Here is a 24,575-nt window from a genome sequence, read left to right on the forward strand (position 1 = left end):
GGAGGTTCATCTCCCATACAGCTGGTAGTGACACTGTCCTACCACCACATTTGTGGACAGTACTGTGTCATGAACGCAGCATTGAGCATGACAAGCTAACCCTAACCCATGGAACAGAAAGAAGAGCTAATGGCATGTTTTTTCACCCCAAATTGTGCAGGCCAAGACATGCAAACGAGACAAACATTCTCGCGCTCGATCCGGATGCATCCAAATGTGTTTCGTTACGGTCAAATGATAATCTCTTCATCTTAAATCTAGGCTTGCATTCAGAGCAGGCCTGACCAATCTGATTGTACTATGTTTACAATCCTAACTGTCAACTCAGAGTCCCTGACTTGGTAGGTTAGGTAGACTGAGTTACTTCCCCAGATCAAATGGGTCCATGAAAAATTCCAGCTAACCTAATTCAGACCCATCCAAAAGAGCAGGGTTGTGAGCCCTATCAACTATCAACAATCAACAAGTGTGTGTTTTGAGGGGCTAGGACTGTGCCTTAGACACATCCAAATAGATTGAAAGAAAGCGAGTGTAAATAGCACTATTACACCAGAACAGGAACACAGGAGCCATCCGAGGGTTCTGTCGATGATGAATCTGACGCTCGGGTTGGAATCACTTACGTGATGGTGTCAATCATGTCCAGGCCCATTTCCACACAGCAGTGGGCGTGGTCTGTCTTGGGCTGGGTCAGTCCCGACACACAGTAGTAACAGTCCCCCAGGATCTTAATCCTCCGACAGTGATTCTCCTGTCATCCAGAGAGGGGAAGAGAGAGGGACATCACATATCTTCCCGCAAAATGGACAATGCAGTCCCAGTCACAACAAACCTTACAACAAACAGAGAGAGAGGGAGAGAGGGAGAGAGGGAGAGAGGGAGAGAGGGAGAGAGGGTGAGAGGGAGAGAGGAAGAGAGGGAGAGAGGGAGAGAGGGAGAGAGGGAGAGAGGGAAAGAGAGAGAGAGAGACGGTGAGAGGGAGAGAGGGTGAGAGGGAGAGAGGGAGAGAGGGAGAGAGGGAAAGAGAGAGAGAGAGAGAGAGAGAGAGAGAGAGAGAGAGAGAGAGAGAGAGAGAGAGGGAGAGAGGGAGAGAGGGTGAGAGGGAGAGAGGGAGAGAGGGAGGGGAAAAGTGAGCATTTACTGAATGTGCTTTTAAGTATTCTTAGCAGTGGCAGGAGACCTCAAACTGGGATCAGGAGGTGAAGCCGGACGCCTTACACAGGAAGTGAAGCCTTCATCTCTTCCTCCCGCCATACCTGCATTGATGCACCCCCCCCCCCAAGTCTCCTACGCATGACTCCCCCCCCCCCCACCCACCTCCCACGCACCTCCCCATGCACTTGCAAAATGGAGCCCAAATCAAAATGCCTGTCAACCGTCGCAAGCTAAAAACAGTCAAGGCTTAATCAATGGATCTGTTTCACTTTGGTGAATAAGGTGAGTCACACGCTCAGAGATTGACAAGCAGTCGTCTGAGAGAAACTGCATGAATGTAACATGTCATTATGGGATGTGAGCCACCGCCATCCAGAAGCAATGAGGCAGGGCTGCCGCACTAATAACCTCCGATTGTTACCATGGAAGTAAAGGCATAGGGCGGGGGGGGGGGGGGGGACATTTGAAGAGCGACATAGACTTGTAATCAGGGACATCAGTGTGCTGAAGACAAGATAGGTGCTCTATTTTGAACATGCAAGACCACATGCGTTGTTCCAGAAGAGAGTGCGAGCTCGTTAGCTGCATGGAAGCTCATGTCCTTAGAACAAGCGCTGCTCACCCTGCACTCGCTCGCTGAATGTGCCGCGGAGCGGGAGCATGATCTGTGTTTTGCGCTCGATAGGGTCAGCCCCAAATCGAAACCAACAAAGAAGAGGAGGCTTTAAGCTAAAAAAAGATGAACATGTTCGAAGGGATCAAATCACGGTCTGTTAGGGACTTCATCTGGAACATTTTCAAAGGAAACTGTCGTTCTTTGGTTCGGAGAAGCCAGGCCTATCCGCAAGAACTATCCAACTAAGGGAAAAACCCATTCTGACATTTGAAGCAGCATTGTTTAACAGTTACTAGCCTTATGACAACATGACCTGTCCTGAACCGTTATTTATTGTCTCTGAAACAACTATAACTTGTCAGTGTTACATTTTCCCCATCTCAAGCCTCCAGTATTCTGTGGTCTGAACTAAGTCTGTGGGCTGCACAGAGACCATGGAATGCTGAGACCGACCAATTTAGCGCAAAAGAGCTTAACACGCCAACAAACACTGAAGACCTCTGAAACCTCCGCTTAAAACTGTCAAAGCATCTCCACAGCACTGAGCAGGACTGAGCAGGCTGACCTTCCTCCGAGGACTCTCGCAGCCTCTGTGTGCCCAAAACGACACCCGGCCCCCATAAATCTTTATTAGGGTTGGCAAGCCTCCACTCCTCACTCTTTCCAACAGAGAGGCCTGCGCAAACAGCCTCGTTTCAGGTAGACAGCTTAGTGAATTAGAGAGAGCCGAGGGACAAGCGAGTTGTTAAGCTACCTGCGCTGCCTGCCAAGCACTCAGCAACAAGTCAGCAGAGCTAAAGACTCCAGACAGGAGGCTTCTTCTTCCAAAGAGATTTCAGATGAGAATCCCAGAGAGGCCGAGGAAACGGACGAACCAAGACGTCGAGCCGCTCTTGAGGTTTGGTTACCATCTCGACGTTCCTGCAGAGTCACTCGTCTGTACCATCCAAAGTATACAAGGAGTTTGTAGAAATACACCAATAAAACATCTACACATGGACAACAGGCGGCTGTGGCGATTCCTCTGGTGGATGGGGGCTTTCCTGGCCTGAGCGAAGGGCCAACAGATGGGTGAGGGGGAGGGAGGGCGAGGGAGGGCGAGGGCTGCTGCGAGGCTGAGTGGGTGAAGGCTGGAGGAACAGGGAAAGCCCCCAGTACTTAAAAAGTCTCCCCCTCCTCCTTAGTGCTTCTCCTCGGTTTAATCTGCCCAGCGAGGGTTCAGGAGCTGATTCAAGCTGGATTACCCCCCCCCTGTCACGTGACTTCAGCTTCATGGGCTGCCTGAAGACACACACACACACACACACAGATACACACACGCACCTTGACGAATGGAGATACCACACAGACAACACAAACCAAACACAATTCGTTGTAGCTCCGCAATCGTCCATTTACCGCAGAGCCGATGTACTCTGACACCCTCCTATTTCGACACCCAGCTACATGCATGCACACGCACACACAACCCTGTGTGAATGAGTGTGAAAACCCAGCCGAGCACAGATGTTTCCTATCCTATGTGTCGGGTCCATAGGGAAGGGAGTGACATGAGACGGTATACATCATTGGTCCACTTGAGCCCACGCAGACAGATCAATGTCGTGCACACATTATTGACGGACACAAGGATCTTCTCTCGCTGTCACATCCTCTCGCCCCGTCACCTTGACGGGTAAACGGGTCCCTTTGTTGGTCGCCAAGCGTGTTTATGAAGCCCCTGGGACCTGGAGCCGCACACGAGCAAAACGTCCACACCCACGGATAGCGGGTCACCCCTCCCCGCTGCAGCCTTCCCCTTGACCTCACCTCGATTACCATTAAACAGAACCACTTTGCCTTATCGCCTTATTTAGATAGTTCAGTCAAGACAATCACGTATTAGATTTGAGCATTTATTGTTACATGACATGGACATGTAGATTAACTTTGGCGGAGTGGATGATCTAAGGGAAGCACTCCCTGCCTCCTCGATGCAACACATACATACATGACATATGAGGCAGGGAGCAATAGAGATATAATCCCCCTGTTGGACAGATACAGACAGCATGGGGGAGAAGGGGACGGTGGAGGGTGGCAGCAGCACTGATCATACAACGACCGGGGTGAGTGTGTGCATATCCGCGCGTCTTTTAAAGACGCCTTATCGGATGTGGCCCAATGGATATGCGCTGCTACATGGGTGTGGTAGTGGGTGGAGTAAGGAAGGTGGAGTAAGACGCCTTACGTCCCCTATAACTGGCTGACGCGCGCTGCCCGATTGCCCTGCCAGAACTAGCTGCGCTTATGTACACACCCGCGAGACCAGGGCGTACGTGCCTGAAGAAGGAGCCGAGCCAGTCTCGTCTGGGCGGCGCGTTTCTCCAAAGCGGCGTTGGCGCGTTTGAGGTAAGAACGGAGGGCTGGTGCGTCGAGAGAGTTAAACAGGGGCATATGAACATATATATATATATATATATATATATATATATATATATATAAATCGGACTCCTGCTAAAAATAGAAGCGCCCTAAAAAGAGGGAGTGAAAAGGAGAGAAGGGATAACCAGAGGGTGTGGAAGACAGCTAAGGAAGGCTGCCAGGTGTCAATCAAAAGTCTGAGAGAACAGGAGGGTGGCGAAACGCACCACTGTGAAACTCTACCATGGAAACTGAGAGGAAGAAAACACAACGCGCGCCGCCGTCGAACGTTGTCGCAGCATCATAGCGCCGCATAAAGCTCGGAATCTCTCTTTGTCTCTCACTTCCCGACAGCGCTGTATTGTTTCAGGTTTGGGCACAGCAAGACAGATCTGTGACTGTGCGGGGGCAACGCAGCAAGATGGCTTCCATTCTGACCGCCGCTGGAAAATCAGCGAGGCCAGGTACAGGACTGTGTTCTTTCAAAAACGTTTTTTTGCATGTGTGCGTGCATCCTTGCAGATGTGAGAGCCTCTCTATGGCACACGTGCGGATGGAAGTCTCTGTCTGTAGGGTGAGCTTGAGCCCAGAAACAGGATGGACGAGACATCTCTCTTCTTCATTTGCAGGCAGAACTTTGTGTGTCCTACCTCACACAAAGTGGGCGTGAACTGCAGGAACGAAAAAGAGAGAGGCGAAAGAAAGCGAGAGATTGCTGAGGGGAAGGAAACAGACAGAGAGGGAGGGAGGACTCTGCCTTTCCTGGCTCGCGTCCTGCGCGCAGCGGCGAGTCCAGCAACTCGACAGGTGGCGCGGCGATGGTGCGGGGACGGCGTGATGAAACAGTGCCCACTGGACATGTGGCGTCGCCCGCTCCTCGTCTGGAACGGACAGAGACAGCCCGCCCCGCCATGAGTCAGTGCGGCTGCCTCTCCCTGCCAGGCCTGATCAGTTTGAGCGCGGCCCCGGGGGCCCGAGGCAAGGCGGAGCCTCCCATGACGGAGGCTCGGTCCGGGGGCAGGCTGTGATCCGCGTGACGCCCGCTTCCCTTCCTCCGCGCTGGCCCGGAAGAGGACCAGCGCGGCCCAGTCGCCTCACAGGCTCATAAACACGCAATCGTCCGGGTCAGGTGACATGGTAGGAGACTGATGCGATCCATCCTGATTTCACCCTTTAAATGCAGACTTCCAACCCACAAGCACGCGGCAAAGGGGGTGCACATCATCCTGAATTCCAACCCTTTCATGATGAAACAGCTCCTCTCCAGACGGTTTTACCGTACGTCACAACATTTCAATGGGCCGCAATAAGAGCGAAAGCATACTACATTTACACCCGGACACCTCCATGAACAATGTCACGTCTCGTTTCTGTCCAAATGGCAGAAATGAAGACTATTGGATGATAGCTAAGCATGAAACATGGGGGATCTATAAAGGGCCGACAGGTTGTTAGCTGTCTGTTCTCTCAGCTATATCTGAAACTGTTTCACCACCTCCTTTGGGTAGGAGTGTGAAAAGGTGACATTTGCAAGTAAAAAGATCACAGCTTTGAAGAGATGTGTCAACATGGAGCATGTCTAACGATTTGTGGTATATGATGGGAGTTCGACATATGCTTGAATGTAGGACGTAGTTATGACAACGACATAATACAATTAGCATTAATGTTCTCCACAATGTCTTACCTGATTTTATGGAGTCAAAAAACACCTTCCTATCATGGCTCATTTTGAAAACAACATTGCAGTATCGGCTACTGATTTCCATGTAAACCCAGCAGGGGCAGAATCACATTGAGTAATTGAATCATCAACAAGCTGCTTGAAAACACCGTCGGGACAGCTTGAGGAACATTTAGAAGAAATCTTAGACTTTGGCCTTTACCCAAAAGCCGGGTTTGCTTCTAAATTTGGCTACCATGTCAACAAACAAGCTAAAAATAGAACTGTCAATATGGCCAAGAAAATGTTCTATGAAAGCAAAAAAAAGGGGTTTGGGTGTAATCCCCTGGATTAAAGGATTTCACGGGCACATGTGCCTGGTGGAAGTAATGGAGGCCAGATTACACTGATAAGGCAGCAAGGGGATCATCAAGCCCGGGGAGGGGAGGGTGGGGGGCTCAACCCTTGAACCACTCCAAGATATGTGTCAGCCGAACGTATCAATCACAATGGGATTGTTGAGGGGGAGGGGAGGTGACAGGTCTGCCTGTCAGAGGCCAGTCTGTCTACTCTGCCGTTCAAAACAGGAGTCGCTATAGCATCACACAATGTCTGTTGTTTCTGGAAGTAACCCTAACAGCGACTCCATAAACACGAGAGCGGGTCAAGTAACAGACCGGACCAGGTCAAGTCAAAGTTGGTCGCACATACAACACAAACAGTGGATGGATTTACATTTAAACAGCCGGGGCTAAGAATGGAGTATCGACAGATGGGGACTCAAATCTTTCTCTTTTTTTTTTGCTTCCTTTTTTTCACTCACCACTCCAACAGAGCGATTGGTACAGATATAACTCTCCCACGTTAGAGTGGAGACGAGGTTTAGCCAGCGGTAAATCTGGGATGGATTAAGTATCCTGTCATCTCTTCGTCCAATGAGGCCTCGGGTAATCATATTAAACATCATATGGGGCCCTGATGTTCCAGATGACGTGTAATGAAAGCAGGCCTTGCCCTGCGGCTTCATTTACCATCTTGTAACACATGTGACATGTCTTAGAAGGCCTGAAGTGATATCATGGGACGTCCAGCACAGCGGTCTGGGAAAAAACTAACTCTCGGAAACAGATTTTCAGGGGTTAGGTTCAGGGCTAGGGCTAGGGTTCCACCCAGATGAATCACTTAAATGTCACCTCAGTGGCAACACCTTTGTCAAGGTGTCATGGTAAGAGTGTTAGGCTAAGTGTGGGGAATATGCAGCATAGTGAGAACGGATGATGACAGCCTGAGACTCACCGTAGCCAGCTCATCAAACTTCCCAAAGAGCTCGTTGAGGAGTTTGACCAACTCCTGGGCAGTGCACTGGGAGGCAAGGCTGGTAAAGCCAACAATGTCTGCAAAGAGGATGCTGGGAGAAAGACAGAGAGAGAGACAAAGAGAGGGAGAGAGAGAGCAACATAAACTGAGGGTATTTTATTGCATTATTTGTGTTTTCTGAGACCCTCAATGTTGTATTTAATTCAATTAAAAAAAAACATTATTGTCCATCCCCATAGGGATAGAATATTGTCTTTAGACAGAGGCTCAAACAAACAAAACATAACAAAACAAAGATAAACAAAAGATTTGGACAGAGATGCACAATGTGCGACGCACAATAGACATTGTGACAGACATGAGGGAAGAGGAGATCCCAGCGTGACAAATCACAAGCTTGCAGAGTTCATTCTTGTCACGACATCCACAGAGAGGAGCCAGAGTTCAAAAGTAAGCGTTTTCGTTTCCCTAGATGTGTTTACCTTTCAGACCTATCAGGCAGTCAAATGAATGACCCGCGACAGCCAAGGGCCCCTATCCCACCAGCCCGATGAAGCTGACTGACAGTCAAGCAGCAGTGCCCAAAATAGAACAACATACTCACAGGATCAAAGCCAAGCCTGGCTCAGTTGGCATTCTAACCATACAGGCGCTCCGTTAAGAAGTCATACCCTTCCATCCCTTGAGGTGAACTCATATTGGCGGCCGTGTCTTTGTCTGTCAAGCCTGTCTTGCTTGCTGCTCGAGAGCCTATCGTTTGAAGGTTACTCATAGATGCGTATTAAGGAGATCATTCCGGATTAATCCATCTGTATTTAAGTGAAACAGTTTAGCCCAATCGGAGAGATTTATAGAGTTGCCCTGAATGTATTTTTGCGTGAGATTGTGTGAGGATGGTGGATGTGAGAATACTGTTAGTCATTTAGGCTTGTTTGACCTGAAAGGCTCGCGTGTCTGTGCCTCACGAATGTTGCAGCATCCCGCTGTCTTCATGTAGGCTGGACTTTTTAACAGTGTGACAGAACGCTGTGTCTGTGGCGGGAGCTGCTAAATGCCATTTTGTCATCCCACAGATGTCAACATAATGAGGTGCAATGGATTCAATTTGCTGTGAATATTTTAATTGGTGACCATCTGTGGCGGGCAAACCCTTGGAGCGAGGACTTTAAATATTGTGTTTGAGTCGGGAGTTAAAAGTTCGAAGGCTTCGAAGCACTCATGCTCGTGTGCTGAACAGTATTCCCGTTCGTGATATGAGCAGAAGATCAATGGCCAGAGCTACCGAGAGCTTCGACCTCAGAAAGCCTCCTTCCCCGACCCCAGCATTAGCCTCAGCCACAGCCCCAGACCTGCCCTTAACCCTTGCCCCAACCCCAGCTCAAGTCCCAGTTTCTCTTCCCTACGTGTGTTGCCTCAAGCCTCCAGCCTCCATCCACAGACACTGCGTGACAGATCCACAGACAGTGTCCAGCCGTCAGACTCTGACCTGGCTTCGACCTCAGCTCCCAGCTCCACCCCCAATCTCAGCCCCCAAAGCTATTTATCCCATCAAGGCCAATTACTCTGTAATGATTTGCACAGTGCCCACAAAAGACCTTTCCCTCCATAATCAAAAATGTAACCTCCTCACACTCTCATGCATTGGCCCTCATCCAAGGACTTATAATCGCCTTCGCCAAGCCACATTTTCCCTCATTCTGTTCATGAGTCCTCCAGCTCAGTAGCTGTGGATCCAGCCATCCTCGTGCCAGTTCATACAATGCTCAATCCCAGCAGGTCAGCCACAAAGCAAGCCCAGAGGATCAGCCATGCCTTTGAATGGGAAGTGAAGGAGCCCATGTACATTAGTAGCGTCATATACCAATTATCATATACACATGCTGGGACAAATCTCCTTCCAGTACGAGCCCCATGGCAATGACTGAGGTGTTTTGGGAGTTCAAGAGGTCATTTCCCCCCCCCCCCCCTCCTCACTGAGATGAAGGCTGGCGTCCTTTCTCGTGGTTCTGAGGGCGTGCTGGCGGCGTGCAGGCTCAGGGGGGATGAGCGATGGCGGAGGTCCCTGCGCGGCGCGGACAGCGAGGCGGCGGTGCCAACATCTGGCCGGGCCTGAGAGCCGGCGGAGGGGGTGCGGTTCGTTTGATAACGAGGCAGCTGGCGGACGTTCCACGAACGTCACCTGCAGCTGAGAGGTCGACGACGACGCCGAGGCCGCTGATAGTGCCGTGCGAACGCTCGTGCCTGTACTTGTGTGTGTGCAAGTGACAATGCGTGCTTGTGGTTTGCATGTGTGAGCACGTCAGTGCGTACGTTTGTGTGTGTGTGTGTGTGTGTGTGTGTGACAGAGGGAGACAGAGAGGCGGTCCGAGCAGGGAGGGAGCCTGCTCATCGCTCTGCCTTCCACACAACAGCAGCACATCATCAACAGTAGTCCCCACAGGGGCTCTCGATCTGGCGTCCATGACCAGAATGTGTCAGGTGGGATTCAGAGGGTAGGTGTGCGTGACGCAAGTTGTGTGTCTGTCCTTACGCAACAATAGCAGACTGTCACCAGAATTGGCAATGGCAGCATGCGACGACAAAAGATGTTCGGGCTTGGTTTGCAGGGCATAGGGATAACAGACAGCCTATGTGGTGGGCCAGATGGTATTCTTTGCAGACGTGCTTGGCTTGCAAACACGTCGGTCAAAATGGTATCAAAAAGCACCCTGTCGTGTGCAGGGTTTCTCTAAATGTTCGTAAAGTATCTTTGCTCGAGGGATTTGTATTCATTCCTGGGCAAAATCACCTTCATGAACTGTGAGACTGTACACAGCAAACAACCAAAATGCCAAACATGTACAGTACAGTGTGTTTGTTTAATGGTCCTCATTTTCCTAAAATCTCTCTCTCTAATCTACTCTATGCTTCTCCCCTCCTTCCTCCCACCCAGTCATCCACACCCTCCTATTCTTAACCTTCACACAGATTAGTGATCTAAAAATGTCAGGCAAACAAAAAAATCCTTTGAGAGCATCTATTAGATTACGTTGTGCAGCATAGCCTTCTTTGTTTAGAAAAGCAGATGTCTTCATCATGGGGAATTACAGCCACTGGTTGGCATTTTGCCTGCATGGGACATACTGTGGTCTTTCTTAGCCAACTTTGGCAGAGCTTCCATACTGGATTGAAAGGTAGAGCAGTTATGCCATTCCAATGTGATGAGATAAGCCAGCACTTCGGGCTCGTAAATCCCGTGATCATAAAAATGTTTTCTTAATCAAATCAAAAGACGCCTACAGTCATGAGAGAGAGAGAGAGAGAGAGAGAGAGAGAGAGAGAGAGAGAGAGAGAGAGAGAGACACAGAGAGAGAGAGAGAGAGAGAGAGAGAGAGAGAGAGAGAGAGAGAGAGAGAGAGAGAGAGAATGTGTGAGTAAATGGTAATGGGCACTGTTTACTTTCTAATTACAGCCTACCCAAATCACATACATCATGTTCACAGTGGTCTCTAACCGTTTTTAATTGAGGGTTATTGGATGCAAACAGATATCAAACATAGCCCCAAAGCCTTTGAAGGAAGGAGAGACGCAAAAGCAATCAGTGGCATTCCACTGAGACGTGTCCATATTTAACCACCACAAACATGCCATTACGCAATGCAGTTTAGTCTCCATTGCATTTAATCTCTAGCAGTGGTTCAATCCCTGGGCCAACCAAGCTCTACTCCTCCTGCCTCGGTGCTCCTATGATAACACAGAGGTATGTTAGAAAGAGGGAGAGAGGAAGAGAAAGATAGAGTGAGCATGGAGACGAGGAGAGGAAACAAGAATGGAAGAAAAGAGAGATGAAATGCGCCAGGACGAGGAGGTCGTCAAAGCAGAGTCCGACGGAGAGATTTCATGGAGACTTGGTAAGGACGAAGACATGTCGAAGGGGATGACAGGAGAACGGAACAAAGTTCAGTTGAATGGGTAGGTGACATAGCTGGGAGAGGTCAAGGGAGGTGACTAGAATTTCGGGGATCAGTAAAAGTGGAAGACACAGGGAAGTGTGTCAGTAGGCAACCAGGACGTGGAGAGAACGACGTAAACGAACGACTGACATGAAGACACTGTGCAAAAGAGCATGTTTACCAAAACAAAGAAGTCAAATGGTAACCTGAAGGAGGAAGGGAGGGAGAATGAAGAAACTCGTTTCAAATGAAGACATAGGAGTTCACCAGGAAGCACTCATCCCACAAACAAATCTCTGGTCACTTTCCAGACTACCCATAGACTCACAGCATGCTGCGTAAGCTAGCTAATGCCATCTGGCACACCCTGGCACACCCTGGCACACCCTGGCACTCAGAACACAAACTCACCCTTCCCTTACCTCACCCCTTCCCTCACCCCTTACCTCCACCATAGCTTCTGACTTGCAGACACACACTCGGAAAAAAAAACAAATCCCATATATTTATATGGACGCCGTCTAGTGTCTAGTAAAAGACAGTAGTAAAAGAGAGATTCACTGTGAAGTGAAGCCGTGGACAAAACACAGCAGAGTTGGAGATAAGCACATGAGCCTGGTTGGTGGAGCCAGGCCAAAATGTTGCATAAACGCCAGAAGACTCTACAACTCACTAAGCGTTGCTTTAGCTACCCAGCTCCCACCAGCCTGTGACTTGGAGGAACTATGATCCCTGAGGCCTTGTTTCCCCAGGGACTTCTGAGGTTGTGACGGCCCACAAGTTGGCTTCTTCTCCAGTGGCATAGTAGCCTCAGAGAAAACGTGACCGCACTCTGACCGTGGCACGTGCTGGTCTTCAGAATGATCATCGCAATTAATTTTGTGACTTAATGAGGGTTTATCACTGTGAAATTATTATTGCCCCAGACCAAAACTTGCCAGTTTGAATTATATAAGGGGTCAATGTAGTTTGGCCATTTACTGAGAAGACGTTCAAAGTCTATGGGGCGCAGAACAGATGATAATGTAAAACTGGTTAGAAGATAATTATACTGTATGCAGGTGACCTTGGATTAAGGAATATCAGGTCTCCAAAGATTGGGTTGATAAATAATCCAAATCTACAATGAATTATTAACACAGTTATCAGATTTTGGCATTCATAACTTAATGACAATGTTTGGCTCGAGCCTGCTGTGTTTTGGGGTTTTGCCGGGACAATTCAAACTGCTTTGAGGGGCTCTCAAAGGTTACATTCAAGGGGCATGACTGCTCAAGTCTCTCTGTTCTTTTCTCTGTACAGGCTTGACACAGAGAGACAGCATTAAGCATTTCTATGTGGAATCTGGCCAGAAGATAAATGTACTGTGTCTTTGGCCGCCCACAACTTCAATATATTCCAGAGTAAAAAAACAAAAACAAGGGTGTGGGCGATGTGTGGCAACGATTTTGTTCACGTTAAGTACAATCTGAGTAAGAAAATGTCAGGTTCCTCATACATCATGCTGTTGTTTAGATGGGTTTCGGGAAGTTTGGGGGGGAAAGTGAGGGGTGATGGGGATGGGGGGGTCTTACCTGACGTTGTCATGACGCTGGATGTATATCTTGTGGAATATCCTTTCGGGAGGTTTTAGGAAGTCCTCCTTCATCTCCATAGCCACGTTCCTGGGCAGTAGACTCATCAAGAGGCGTTCCTAGGTGTGTGTGTGTGTGTATGTGTGTGTGTGTGTGGAAGAAGAGAGAGAGGGAGGGAGTTGTATGCAACAGTAATACAAAGCGAGAGGAGGCAATGAGAGAAGAGTGGCAGGAGCGATTACAGAGGTGTGAGACATAAAGGCTTGAAATCAAACAGAGGTGAAAAAGTGTGAGTCACCAAGCAAGAGAGAGCAAGGGGGGGGATGGGTGAGCAGTATACAGGGAGAGAGAGAGAGAGAGAGACCAACAGAGAGAGAGAGAGAGAGAGAGAGAGAGAGAGAGGGAGCGAGAGAGAGAGAGAGAGAGAGAGAGAGAGAGAGAGAAGAGAGAGCGAAAGAGAGCGAAAGAGAGCGAGAGAGAGCGAGAGAGCGACACAGAGAGAGAGAGAGCAACAGAGAGAGAGAGCGAAAGAGAGCGACACAGAAAGAGAGAGCAACAGAGAGAGAGAGAGAGAGAGAGAGAGAGAGCGAGAGAGAGAGAGAGCGAAAGAGAGAGAGAGCGAAAGAGAGCGAAAGAGAGCGAAAGAGAGCGAAAGAGAGCGACACAGAGAGAGAGAGCAACAGAGAGAGAGAGAGAGAGAGAGAGAGAGAGAGAGAGAGAGAGAGAGAGAGAGGGAGAGAGAGAGAGAGGGAGAGAGAGAGAGAGGGAGAGAGAGAACGATAGACAGAGGGAAAGAGGGGACAGGCCGCAGGAGGAACCATCCTGAGAGCCCCGTCTGCATGACTTTGCCCCTTGCGCTGTCGTTCGCTAGTGTCGTACCTGTTTCTCGTTCTCATCTTCCATGCGGAGCCTCTCCTCAATGCAGTTGCGTGCCTGAAGGAAAGCCTTCCTCTGTGCTCGCTCTGTCAGGATACGCACAAACAGTCCTGACAGATTCACACTGGTAAACAGCACTGTGTTGGCCACGAGCTGTAAAAAAACAATCACACCAACACACTGAGCACACACTCAACATTGCAGGTCAGCTGGAGGTCCCTATTACATGCAGTCGTGGTCTGAATTCATATGAAGTATTGCATAACGGGCAGGGTTGGTTTTGACTGCATGTGGCATCCCGAGGTAGTCAAGGATGGAGAAGTTACTTTAGGAATGACACTCTCTGATGACATAAACCTTGACTGTATTTATGTGGCATATGTGCTTTGGTTTTATATTCATAATGCATGCGAAAGCTAGGAGGCAGCGCTGAGACAGCCATAGCAGAACCATATGGAAGGATACCAGAGCCCTGTAGGGATGTGCTGTCTGGAGGGAGGCAGTTAAATGTTCATTTTGCGACACTGCAGCCCAAATGGGCAAGGAAAACTTTTCGGCCTGTGTTTCAAAAACAGGAATCATTGTGCGTTTGTGTGTGCTTGTGTTTGTATTTGCGTGTCTGCGCGCGTGCCTACATGTTTTCCGTTTGGCTGAGCTTTGCTGGCCTCGGTTGAGTGTGACCTTTACGAAACAAAACAGGACACTGTACACCAGTCTATGATAGCATACTCTCATGCCAAAGCTTTTACCTGGAGCCTGACATTGCCTCATTCATGCACCACATGTGAAAGGTAATTCATCACAGATGTTTGCCAAGACTTTGCCATTGACTGAAAATTATAACTTGAGAGCTGAAAAAACTGAAGCAACTCCTGGCAATGTGCACATTAGTCAAAGAGGAAATGACATTGTTTACTACATCATATACAAGAGGGGTAGCTTAACTTGTCAGAGAACGATGGCTTGTCAAGAAACAATATTAAAAATGCAGTTGCACAACCATATGCAATACGTTTTGCGGACACGCAAACAGTGTCGATTTTATTATAAATCAAGTTCAGTAACACCAGCTTGGCCATCGAAAATACCTGAGTAGCTGATCCAAACAAAGACTCCTGCTTAGGGTCATGCCATGGAGCTCATCTCCAAGCTTAGAGGATTAGCTATGCTAGGTGCTAGGCTATTAGCAAGTCCAGCACAGGCCTTTCCACACACAGGTCCTGCGATCAGTTGGACCCAAGTAGGTCCAGCTGTCAAGCAAGGGAAAACAAACGTCTCGATTGGCTGACAACACTAACCTGGCCGCAGCACAATGTATTAGTCTGGTGTGTAATAGGTTTTGTATACAGTGCTTTGCAGAGACTTGCTGTTCCACAGAGAATATGACAGATATGAAACACGCTGACTCTCCCTCTCTCTTTCTCTCTCTCTCTCTCTCTCTCTGTCTCTCTCTCTCTCTCTCTCTGTCTCTCTCTCTCTCTCTCTCTCTCTCTCTCTCCTCAATGAGAAAGACTGACAGAGCCCAAGAGGGAGTTAAAGAGAGCGAGAGAGAGCGAGAGCGAGAGAGAGAGAGAGAGAGAGTTCTGAGCCGTTTCCATTCCAGCTGACTGACTGATTCTGCCCTCCTTTTCCTTCCTCAAGGTCCAGTTGGGAGCCAGTGGTGTGTGGGTGGGCTCTCGGACACGCGCTACTTTTAGGTACCAGGAGGCGTTCTCATTGGTTCTGCATCAAGAACTTTTCATTCGGGGGAGGGGGAGGCTCAACCAAACCAAGTATTCCCAGAGACACAGCCAAATGTGGATGTCTGCTCTGGTCATGCCTGCTGTGTTTTCTCTACCTTGTCGCTGTGTGACATGTTGAATCAAAGAACACACTTTTACACAGCATGGGGCTTCTTCTACAACTTGGTTGGCTAACAGTCACTGCTATCCCCTGGCTGGTCGGTCATCGCCGTCTTCCAGGGTATAACATCCCTCTCTGCAAGACCTCCTCTAAATTTAGGAAGAGCTAGCAAGCTGCCTGTATCCCTGTGTTTTAAGCATCAAACTGGTGATTCACTCATAGACTGAGCAAGTAAGTAGCTATTCTGGACAAACAACAGCTATTCAAGAACAAACAAGAAGGAACTGATTCTAGTTTATGTTCAGACTTGCACGTATACATGCAGGCATATCATGTAGAGAGCTGCTGGTGCCAGACCTGCCTTGTTGACTGATACAGCAGATGACGCCAGGTGTAACAGGTTTTTGAATTTATAATAGTGACTGTACATTGGGCTAGAACTAATCGTTTGAACAACAATTTAAATGTGTAAGAAAATTTGAGAACTATGTAGGGGGATCATTGTCAGTCTACTTTGGGTGACCTGCTACGTTGTTAAAATCCGCCACACGTCATAAGAAGTCCGATTTTAGATCAAGCTTCTGAAGAACTCTCCACGCGTCATTCAGCCGAGTGAGTTTAGCATGTGCTCCAATAGATCTTCCAGTTTCCTGGAAGTCGCTCTGTTCCTGCCCTTTCTGAGTCGCTGTCCACACACGGGTGCTGAACTTCGACTTCGACTGCTCGCTAACCTCGTATCGTAAAACTCTAAGTTTCCTGATTCGAAATGATCAAACATGCATCTACAAATACACAAACAAAAAAATTATGAAAATAATACAGCCCAATAGGTCCCTCATACAGTTGGTCTAGGTCAACTACTCACCGTCCTCCACAATTCCGGTGTCTTGACAGTGACCGAGGTGGCTGTTACAATAATGTGACAGATGGACACCATTACTCCAAACACTACAGCTAAAAGAGTTCGCACAGGTAGGAGGGCATAGGCGACAAATGTGACCAGCATAAGCTGCCACAAGCCCTGCTCCGGAGACGTCTGGGACTCAATGCCAATTGCGCCGAGAGAGAAGGGACAACAGAGGAAGGAGAAGGTGAAGCCGAAAAGCAGGGTCAGATTAACGATCTGCTGGAGCTGTGTGACCTGTAGGTACTTCACATTGGTAACTATAAACAGGGATACGAAGATGATACTGTGGATTGGATGGGACCCCTTGGAAATCGTCAAACTGGGACCGGACAGCAACTCCACCACGGCCAGGGTCGATGCCATGATAATTAGCACCGCCAGGGCTTTGAGAGTAGACGTCTGTTCCAGCTTCAGGTTGTAATTCTGGAAGAGAGACTCCAGTTCCTTGCAATCGAACTCATCCTCGCAGACGATGGCAGTCAGGGGGAGAGGGACACCCGGTGGACAGTAGCCTTTCTTTCGCCGGGTTTTGACTTTCTGAAACGGAATTTCCTCCATGTCAGTGCCATTCATAAACCGAAAATCAGTTCACTGCCTAATAAGAGATAGCAGACCCCGCGCGCAGCCGGCTTCGGGCAACTCGTCCCAGTTAGGCTATCACAGCTCCGACCACTGATCCGAGAGTAATCTCCAGACGCACGCCGCGCACTATCCACAGGTTGAAAATACTGTTCGTCGAGATCAGTAACCAAGGAAACGCGTTGCCTTCGAAGACGATTCCAAAAAGTAGACTGTCACTGGCCTAATGTTTTTACTCGTTTGTGAAAAATAACAATAACAGATACACGCATTCGACGTCGAGTCCAGGATCTATCCGCTTTTTTGCAAGGCTCAGATTGGATCACGCCTGCGCATATGAGGCGGAGAGATAAGACACGTCTGGCCGACTCAACAGATCGACAGAATAAACCTGAGACCTCTGAAAATTATACTGTAGCCTACTGTATGTGGACTCAACAATTGCCATACATCCCTGTCTATTTTTACAGTGTAAAATCAATATTTTGCATGTAACCTGGGAGTGCACAATTTATAAATAAGTAGCCAGGCATGGTTTGACGAACTGTCATAGCCTTATCACTGCCGAACGTTGAAATCCTAATTTGGTGTCTTGAAAGTTAAGCTGAACAGAGACACATACAACCCTTAATGTAATAAGTAGTTTACATTTGTTGTCATATTTCATTTTTGTGGAACTCAGTCCAACAAAAGAACAGGAATACATTCACACGTACATTTTTAAATAGCAATTCACAAAGGAGGGAACACCTGCCTCTTTTTAATCAGACAGTAACATCACCTTTAAAAAGGTGTGTTTCGTGTTTGAGTGTCTGTGTTTAAGTGTTTGTGGAGGGGTGTGTGTGGAGGGAGGGAGGGAGGGAGGGAGGGAGGGAGGGAGGGAGGGAGGGAGGGAGGGAGAGAGAGAGAGAGAGAGAGAGAGAGAGAGAGAGAGAGAGAGAGAGAGAGAGAGAGACAGAGACAGAGACAGAGACAGAGACAGAGACAGAGACAGAGACAGACAGACAGACAGACAGACAGAGAGACAGACAGACAGACAGAGAGAGAGAGAGAAACAGACAGACAGAGAGAGAGAGAGAGAGAGAGAGAGAGAGAGAGAGAGAGAGAGAGAGAGAGAGAGAGTGAGAGAGAGAGAGAGAGAGAGAGAGAAAGAGGGAGGAACAAACATAATGAGCATTTTAGCATACTTTAAAACAACTGAAATCTCCTCCACTCTCTCGTACTCTTCAATGCCTTCAGATCTCATTGGACAAGTCACCTGAGTGTGGGTGAGGTCAAAAATGGTTATGTCATCATGTCCAGTCAATGCACTGGAGAGAGGAATGAAACAAACAAGCATCTTTGAATACATTCTTGTGGCTTTAGTGTGTGTGTGTGTGTGTGTTTGTGTTACCTAACAGTGATGAAACAGTGCAGTCAGGTGTGCTGAAAGGTAAAGGACAGCATCTGTTGAGCCAAGTAAAGGGGAAACCACCTGTCCATCTCTCATCATGAGATTTCCATGTCCCTGCGAACGCCACCGCCCTCACCAGCCGCTTGGCATTCAGACAGTGCCACATCATTCATTACTAGGGGGAGATTAGTCATCCGTCAGAGTGGAAATGACACCCTCCATTGCCGCCATCGCCTTGACCTGTCAGTGCCCTGCAGTGGTGACCAGAGAAAGAGAGAGGCTGAGAAAAAAATTAAGAATGAAAAACATGAAAGAATGAAAAATTGAAACATTGAAAGACAACAGAAAGGAGAGAAGGAGAGAAAGAAAGAGAAAGAAAACAGATCATATATAGAGTAACGCAGCCACACTCACCCACCCCGTCCAGATGCTATCACCGTTGTCAGCAGCGTTGGCTTTCAGAGGTGGAGCTCATCCCAAAATGGATGAAAAACACCTGCCTTGCAGACTGGACAAAGACAAGTAAATGGACATTTCCTGTAGGGCCGCAGGAAACGTTGAATCTAGGTCTTGGGAGCAGTGTCACTGAAAAGGTTAATGAGGTCTGAAGCCAACGATGCTAAATTATAGCTTAACTATACATTCATATTTATTCATTTGCTAACTATGTAAATTAATTCTTGTTCCTGGGATCCTTGGTGACTGAAGGTAATCAGGTCGGGTGAAAGCTATAAGGCCAAACTCTGTAGGCCTTTCTGGTTATGAGCTCATGTGTTACCAGAGCAAGGTGCTAGGCCACGCTCTTGAGAGCTCTCTGCTGTTTCAACGCCTGGCCTATTAAGGCTAAGATGATAAGTCAAATAATTAGCATGAGCTGACAGTTTGAATCACCTTCTCTGTCGGTCCTTTTGCAAGACAGCTGCTCTCAACAGTGAATGTCTTACTCATTCTACAGCACGGATGTCCGACCCTGCTCTTGGAGTTTTAACTTCTGTCCTGTTTTCATGTAAACCTCAGCTGTAAAAGACTTGTTTCAGCTTGTCAACGGGCCAATTATAAGAATCAGGTGTGCTGGATTAGGGTTGGAGTAGAAACCTCGAGGCCAGTAGCTCTCCAGAAACAGGGTCTGGCAGCCCTGTTCTACAGTAATGTAATCATGTAAAATTGTATTTTGTTTACCTCAGCACCCATGTTAGTGAGCACTTCTATCCTACATTTCCTCCAACAGCTTTCTGTGGATGGAGCAGAGAGTATTCCTTGTGGACCGTTAGGCCTTGTCTGTGACATATGGGGCAGCCAGGATAAAAGCCATGGTATGGTGTAAAGTGGCGCCTGCCTTGCATTTGATTGGTCAACATGTCTTTGGAAGCTTGCTCTCTGCCGGCCCTCATCTTCGGGGAACAAAAGAAAGGTCTGATGGGAGTTTTCAGTGGCGGGACACTCCAAGAGCATCTGACAAGGAGAGGCCAGCCTGTTTCCTGCAGTCTCCGGTCAGAAGACAAGCTAGGCTCTTTGTGAACCTCTCCCTGCTCTCTCGTGCCTTCTCCCTCCCACGCTCAGGGACTGAAAAACAGCTCTCGGAAGTACGGCCTACCCTAAGGTATAGAAGAGTCGCACATATTAAACATTGTCAAGAGAATGATCTTGAGCGTTTGGTGATGGTCTGTGTCTGCAATGAATGACAGCAATGCTGTAGAATGCTGGCTGGAGTTTTAAGGTTTCATAACACTTTTGGAGCCTCTTGCAAAACAGATGCTTCCATTTATGCGTGATGTGGTGTGTCTCGCCTGTCTGCATCCGCCACAGGTTTGAAGCGACATCTGGATGATCGACGATAGATGATAGAGTTTTCGGAGACGCGCGTGCGAAGCTTCCTTGATCTGACAGCTGGATCCAGACGTTGGGCTCTAAACACCCCCTGTTTGTCTGTGAGACTCCCCCCTACTGGAGCACTTCAAGAGGGTGGAAAAGCCAAGGATGGTGGACTGAATCTCAAACAGTCGATCAGAGTTGAATGGTGAAGAACCGCCTCAAGTTAAATCGAGGTCTAATGGATCCTGTCATCAGTTGATTATACATTTAGTCATTTAGCAGACGCTCTTATCCAGAGCGACTTACAGTAAGTACAGGGACATTCCCCCCCGAGGCAAATAAGGTGAAGTGACTTGCCCAAGGACACAATGTCATTTGGCACAGCGGGCAATCAATCCGGAAACCTTCTGATTACTAGCCGGACTCCCTCACCGCTCAGCCACTTGACTCCCCCTATTTTCACTTTGCGGTAGGATGTTCATCTTAACGCTGTCCAAACCTATGCTGTCACCGAATGTTTCACACAACCCAACCCAACCTTTTCTTTAGTAAAGCCTGATAGCATGGGCTCCGCAAGCCTCAATTAAAAGGCACTGAGATACTCTGATTCTTTCCCCAAGTCATCTGTCATACTGGTGCCAGGCAGGTCATGCCCCTGACAACAAGGACAACATTGTGTGTTTTTAAAGCAAGGGCGAGGACTTCAAAGTTTGCTAGGTCTGTGTGTTAATGGGTTCCCTGACATGAGAAACCGTTGTTCTGACACATAACTATTCATTACTGGGGCTAAATTCCCCTATTTTTTGTAATTTACAAAACAATAGACAAACCTATCCCTCCAGAAAGCAAGTTTTCTGATCAACACGAACGGCACCCCAGAGATCCAATCCTGCCCTGAGCAGGGGGACTATGGAACTAGTTTGACAGACTTGCAAATGTAACGTAAACGTATAATGACCAAATCATATCAGGACGCTGAGAAATGAATGTTGTTCGAATGTGCTTATCAAAGGCATCCTCCTGCATACATCTGGTTCGGTACCAGGGGAAAGAGGTGTTGCTTTCTCACACCAAGCACGTACATGCTTCTTCCTCTGCTAGAAGTAGATTCTATGGCTAGTAGTATGCAAATGTCAGATATTATACAGAATGCAAGTTCAAGGTTAACTGAGTTTCTCTTTTCTTTTTATAGATGTATTTATTTAAAACTCTTGGAGTTATTTCCACATTTCCAGGCAGATCATGTTGTCCCATACCAGTGCAGCTTAAGCAGTTAAGCAGATTTGTTGTTGTTTGTGAAAGGGCATCATTAGTGAGCATTAGTCAAAAGGATAACACAGCAGTATTTAAACATTGTCTCTTAACCCACATTGATAATTATAACCATATATTTTATTTAAGGGCGCCTTTCTCTGCACTCAAGGACACCAGACAGATGTACATAAGACATTAAAAGCAAAAAAAAAAAAAAAAATGATACAATAACATTCAAAACAACAGGAGGCAGAGTAATTGACATCAAGTGGAATAAGCAGTTTTAAAGAGATGTGATTTGAGTTGCAATTTGAAATGGGGGAATTTATCGATGTTTCTGAGTTGGGGTGGTAATGAATTCTAGAGACGGGAAGCAGAGCAGCTGACTGCTCTACTCCCCATGGTGGTGAGACAGGGAGCAGAGGGGCTGAATGCTCTACTCCCCATGGTGGTGAGACAGGCAGAGCGGCTGAATGCTCTACTCCCCATGGTGGTGAGACAGGGAGCAGAGGGGCTGAATGCTCTACTCCCCATGGTGGTGAGACAGGCAGAGCGGCTGACTGCTCTACTCCCCATGGTAGTGAGATAGGCAGAGCGGCTGAATGCTCTACTCCCCATAGTGGTGAGACAGGCAGTGGCTGAATGCTCTACTCCCCATGGTGGTGAGACAGGCAGAGCGGCTGAATGCTCTACTCCCCATGGTGGTGAGACAGGGAGCAGAGGGGCTGAATGCTCTACTCCCCATGGTGGTGAGACAGGCAGAGCGGCTGAATGCTCTACTCCCCATGGTGGTGAGACAGGGAGCAGAGCGGCTGAATGCTCTACTCCCCATGGTGGTGAGACAGGGAGCAGAGGGGACAGACAGGTGTATGGAGGAAGAGGATCTGAGGGAGCGGGAGGCAGTGGGACCCTGGAGGAGATCAGACACATACGGGGGGGTGAGGTTGTGGATGGCCTTGAATGTGCACAGGAGGACTGTTTGAATTGGATCCAGAACTGGACCTGGAGCCCGTGAAGCTGTTGAAGGACAGGAGTGATGTGGTGGATAGAGGGGGTTCGGGTTATGATGCGGGCAGCTGAATTCTGGACCAGTTGAAGTTGCTGGGGGGATTTGTGAGGGAGGAGGGTGTTGTCTGCTGGTTTTGACCTACTTGACCTATGTGATCTGTTAAGAATAGTTCTTGCCCATCGGAATCTCCTTAATTCTCATGATTGGTCAAGCACTCTACCGAATAGGTTACTAAAACCATGTGTGTGTGCAGTCCTATAACGAACCTGAAACAATGATCGCAGAGCCGTGACTTGTCTATCTAGAGAGATGCAGACCTGCTGACACTGTGGACAAGCAGAGAGAGACGGAGAGAAAAAGAGAGAGATGGGGGGGGAGGTAGCGAGATGGAGGATATTCCTCCAGATACATGGGAGCGCAGTGGTTGAATCTCCAGGGGTTGTTGAAGTCTGGTTTATTTATAGCACCGACATATTGGGGACCTTGGCTAGCAAAAATTGCACTGGAAGTTATGAGGCTTACGAATGGATGGGGGTCAATACACTCGTAAAGCTGTCACACAGGCTTGTACACAAATGCGTGGTGAGGTTCACAGAAAGAGAGAGAGACACAGAGAGACAGAGGGAGGGAAGGATGGTCGGACGGACAGACGGACAGAGACGGATAGACAGACAGACGGACAGACAGACAGACGGACAGACAGACGGACAGATAAATAGCCTCCTTGTGGTATGTCAAAAAAACATCCCACCTCGGTGTCTATGTGGTTACAGTATCCTATAGATCTCTCTCTCTTCCTAGCTCTCTCGATGGGATCTTGGACCGGCTGGGCCCATGATCAATTATCAGGCGAAAGTGGACTCCAGCTCGGATCCTAATGAGCGCAGAGTTAGAGCAGATTAGCCTGCACCGAGCCTCCATCCTGGCTTGTCTTAAAAACAACTCTCCAACAATCAGCCTACCGAGAAACATCAACCTAAGCCCAATACAAAGAACCACACCAGGAAGGGGGCGAGGATCTCATTCTTGCTCTCTTTCGCTCTTTCGCTCTCTCTCTGTCTCTCTCTCTCACCTTAACCAAGAAGGTAAACAGAGAGGAAGATTGGATGAAAAAATTGTGAGTAGCCATCATGACTACTTGAACACAAATTGTTCCCATACTGACAGTGGGATAGTATGAATACTCTGAATTGCTCCTCCCAAGCTTTCTTCAATTTTTTCTCCTGTTGGGAGTTTTTCTGGGAGTTTTCCTTGTCTTCCTTGAGGGTCGAGGTTGGTTGAGGGGCAGTTCTATGGGTGTACGCGAAGCCCTCTGTGACATGCTTGCGTGTAAAAAGGGCTATGCAAATACATTTGATTTGATTAGTAAACACCATGGTGGCCAAGTTTGGCAAAAAGCAGTTCAGACAGGGCTTAGACCAAGGACACTGAGAGAGGATCAAGTGTGTGTGTGTGTTTGTATGTGTGCGTGAGTGTGTGCGTGCTTACGCATGTGTGTGTCAGTCAATTTAGTCAATAGGGGTTGCATGTGTGTGACCAGCTGCAAACCTTACATTTCTGAGCAAATTTATTGCTGGTGCTACAGCTACAACAGAAAAAAACTTACACACAAGCCTATAATTCAAAGTCAAGTATATTTTACTTGACAGCTCCAAAAAAAAATCTTTGTTATACATTTCCCAGCACAAATCTGTCTTGTCAAGTGAAAAGTCAAAATAACCCATCAAACATTCATTTTTTCATCTGGTAAAGCTACCACGGTCTACAAAATGTGAGACTGTAGAATTAAAACGAGGAATATCAAACTCAGTCAAGCAACCCAGAGCAAGCCATGACTGTAACAATCCTAGCTATTGGTTTGACCAGGGTTTTGTTTCCGACAATCAGTCTGCATAGAAAATGAAAAATGAGTTACCCCCCCCCCCCCCCACACACACACAAAACAACACACAACCCTTTTCACCCTCAAACAAACAATGACAGGAAGGTACACGCCGACTCCACTGTCCCCCACACGCCATTCTCCTTTGAGCTGTTCAAAGCAGACACCAGCAAATGAGACATGTCATGAAGTGTCTTTGTCTCCAGGATCCACTGGATGAAGCGTGGTTGATCTCTCTTTCCCCTCTCTCTCGCACACGCACACCGTTTCACTTCGCCCTGTTTGCCGGTCAATCTAGTTTCTCATTCAAACAGACAGGGGATATTTGCAGAGCTGCTGCCAATGGTGATGACTCTATTAA

The 24,575-nt window shown here is 48.0% G+C and overlaps 1 protein-coding gene across 2 annotated transcripts in view; it reads right to left on the reverse strand.

Annotated features, from left to right (window-relative positions):
* LOC146270853 (adenylate cyclase type 1-like) overlaps positions 1-17,243 on the reverse strand; it is a 29,630-nt gene extending 12,387 nt beyond the window's left edge. For both annotated transcript variants that reach the window (XM_084707969.1, XM_084707968.1), the window contains exons 1-5: positions 16,244-17,243; positions 13,540-13,689; positions 12,661-12,779; positions 7,134-7,245; positions 624-751 (exon numbers count right to left, since the gene is read on the reverse strand). In XM_084707969.1, coding sequence (XP_084564095.1) covers positions 624-751; positions 7,134-7,245; positions 12,661-12,779; positions 13,540-13,689; positions 16,244-16,858 — 1,124 coding nt within the window. In that variant the 5' untranslated portion in view covers positions 16,859-17,243. The remainder of the gene's footprint in view (positions 1-623; positions 752-7,133; positions 7,246-12,660; positions 12,780-13,539; positions 13,690-16,243) is intronic.
* Between the last annotated feature and the right edge of the window lie 7,332 nt (positions 17,244-24,575).

This window comes from Hypomesus nipponensis, chromosome 10 (genome assembly GCF_054491055.1).
Source record: "Hypomesus nipponensis isolate SF chromosome 10, ASM5449105v1, whole genome shotgun sequence".
In the NCBI taxonomy this organism is placed as follows: Eukaryota; Metazoa; Chordata; class Actinopteri; order Osmeriformes; family Osmeridae; genus Hypomesus; species Hypomesus nipponensis.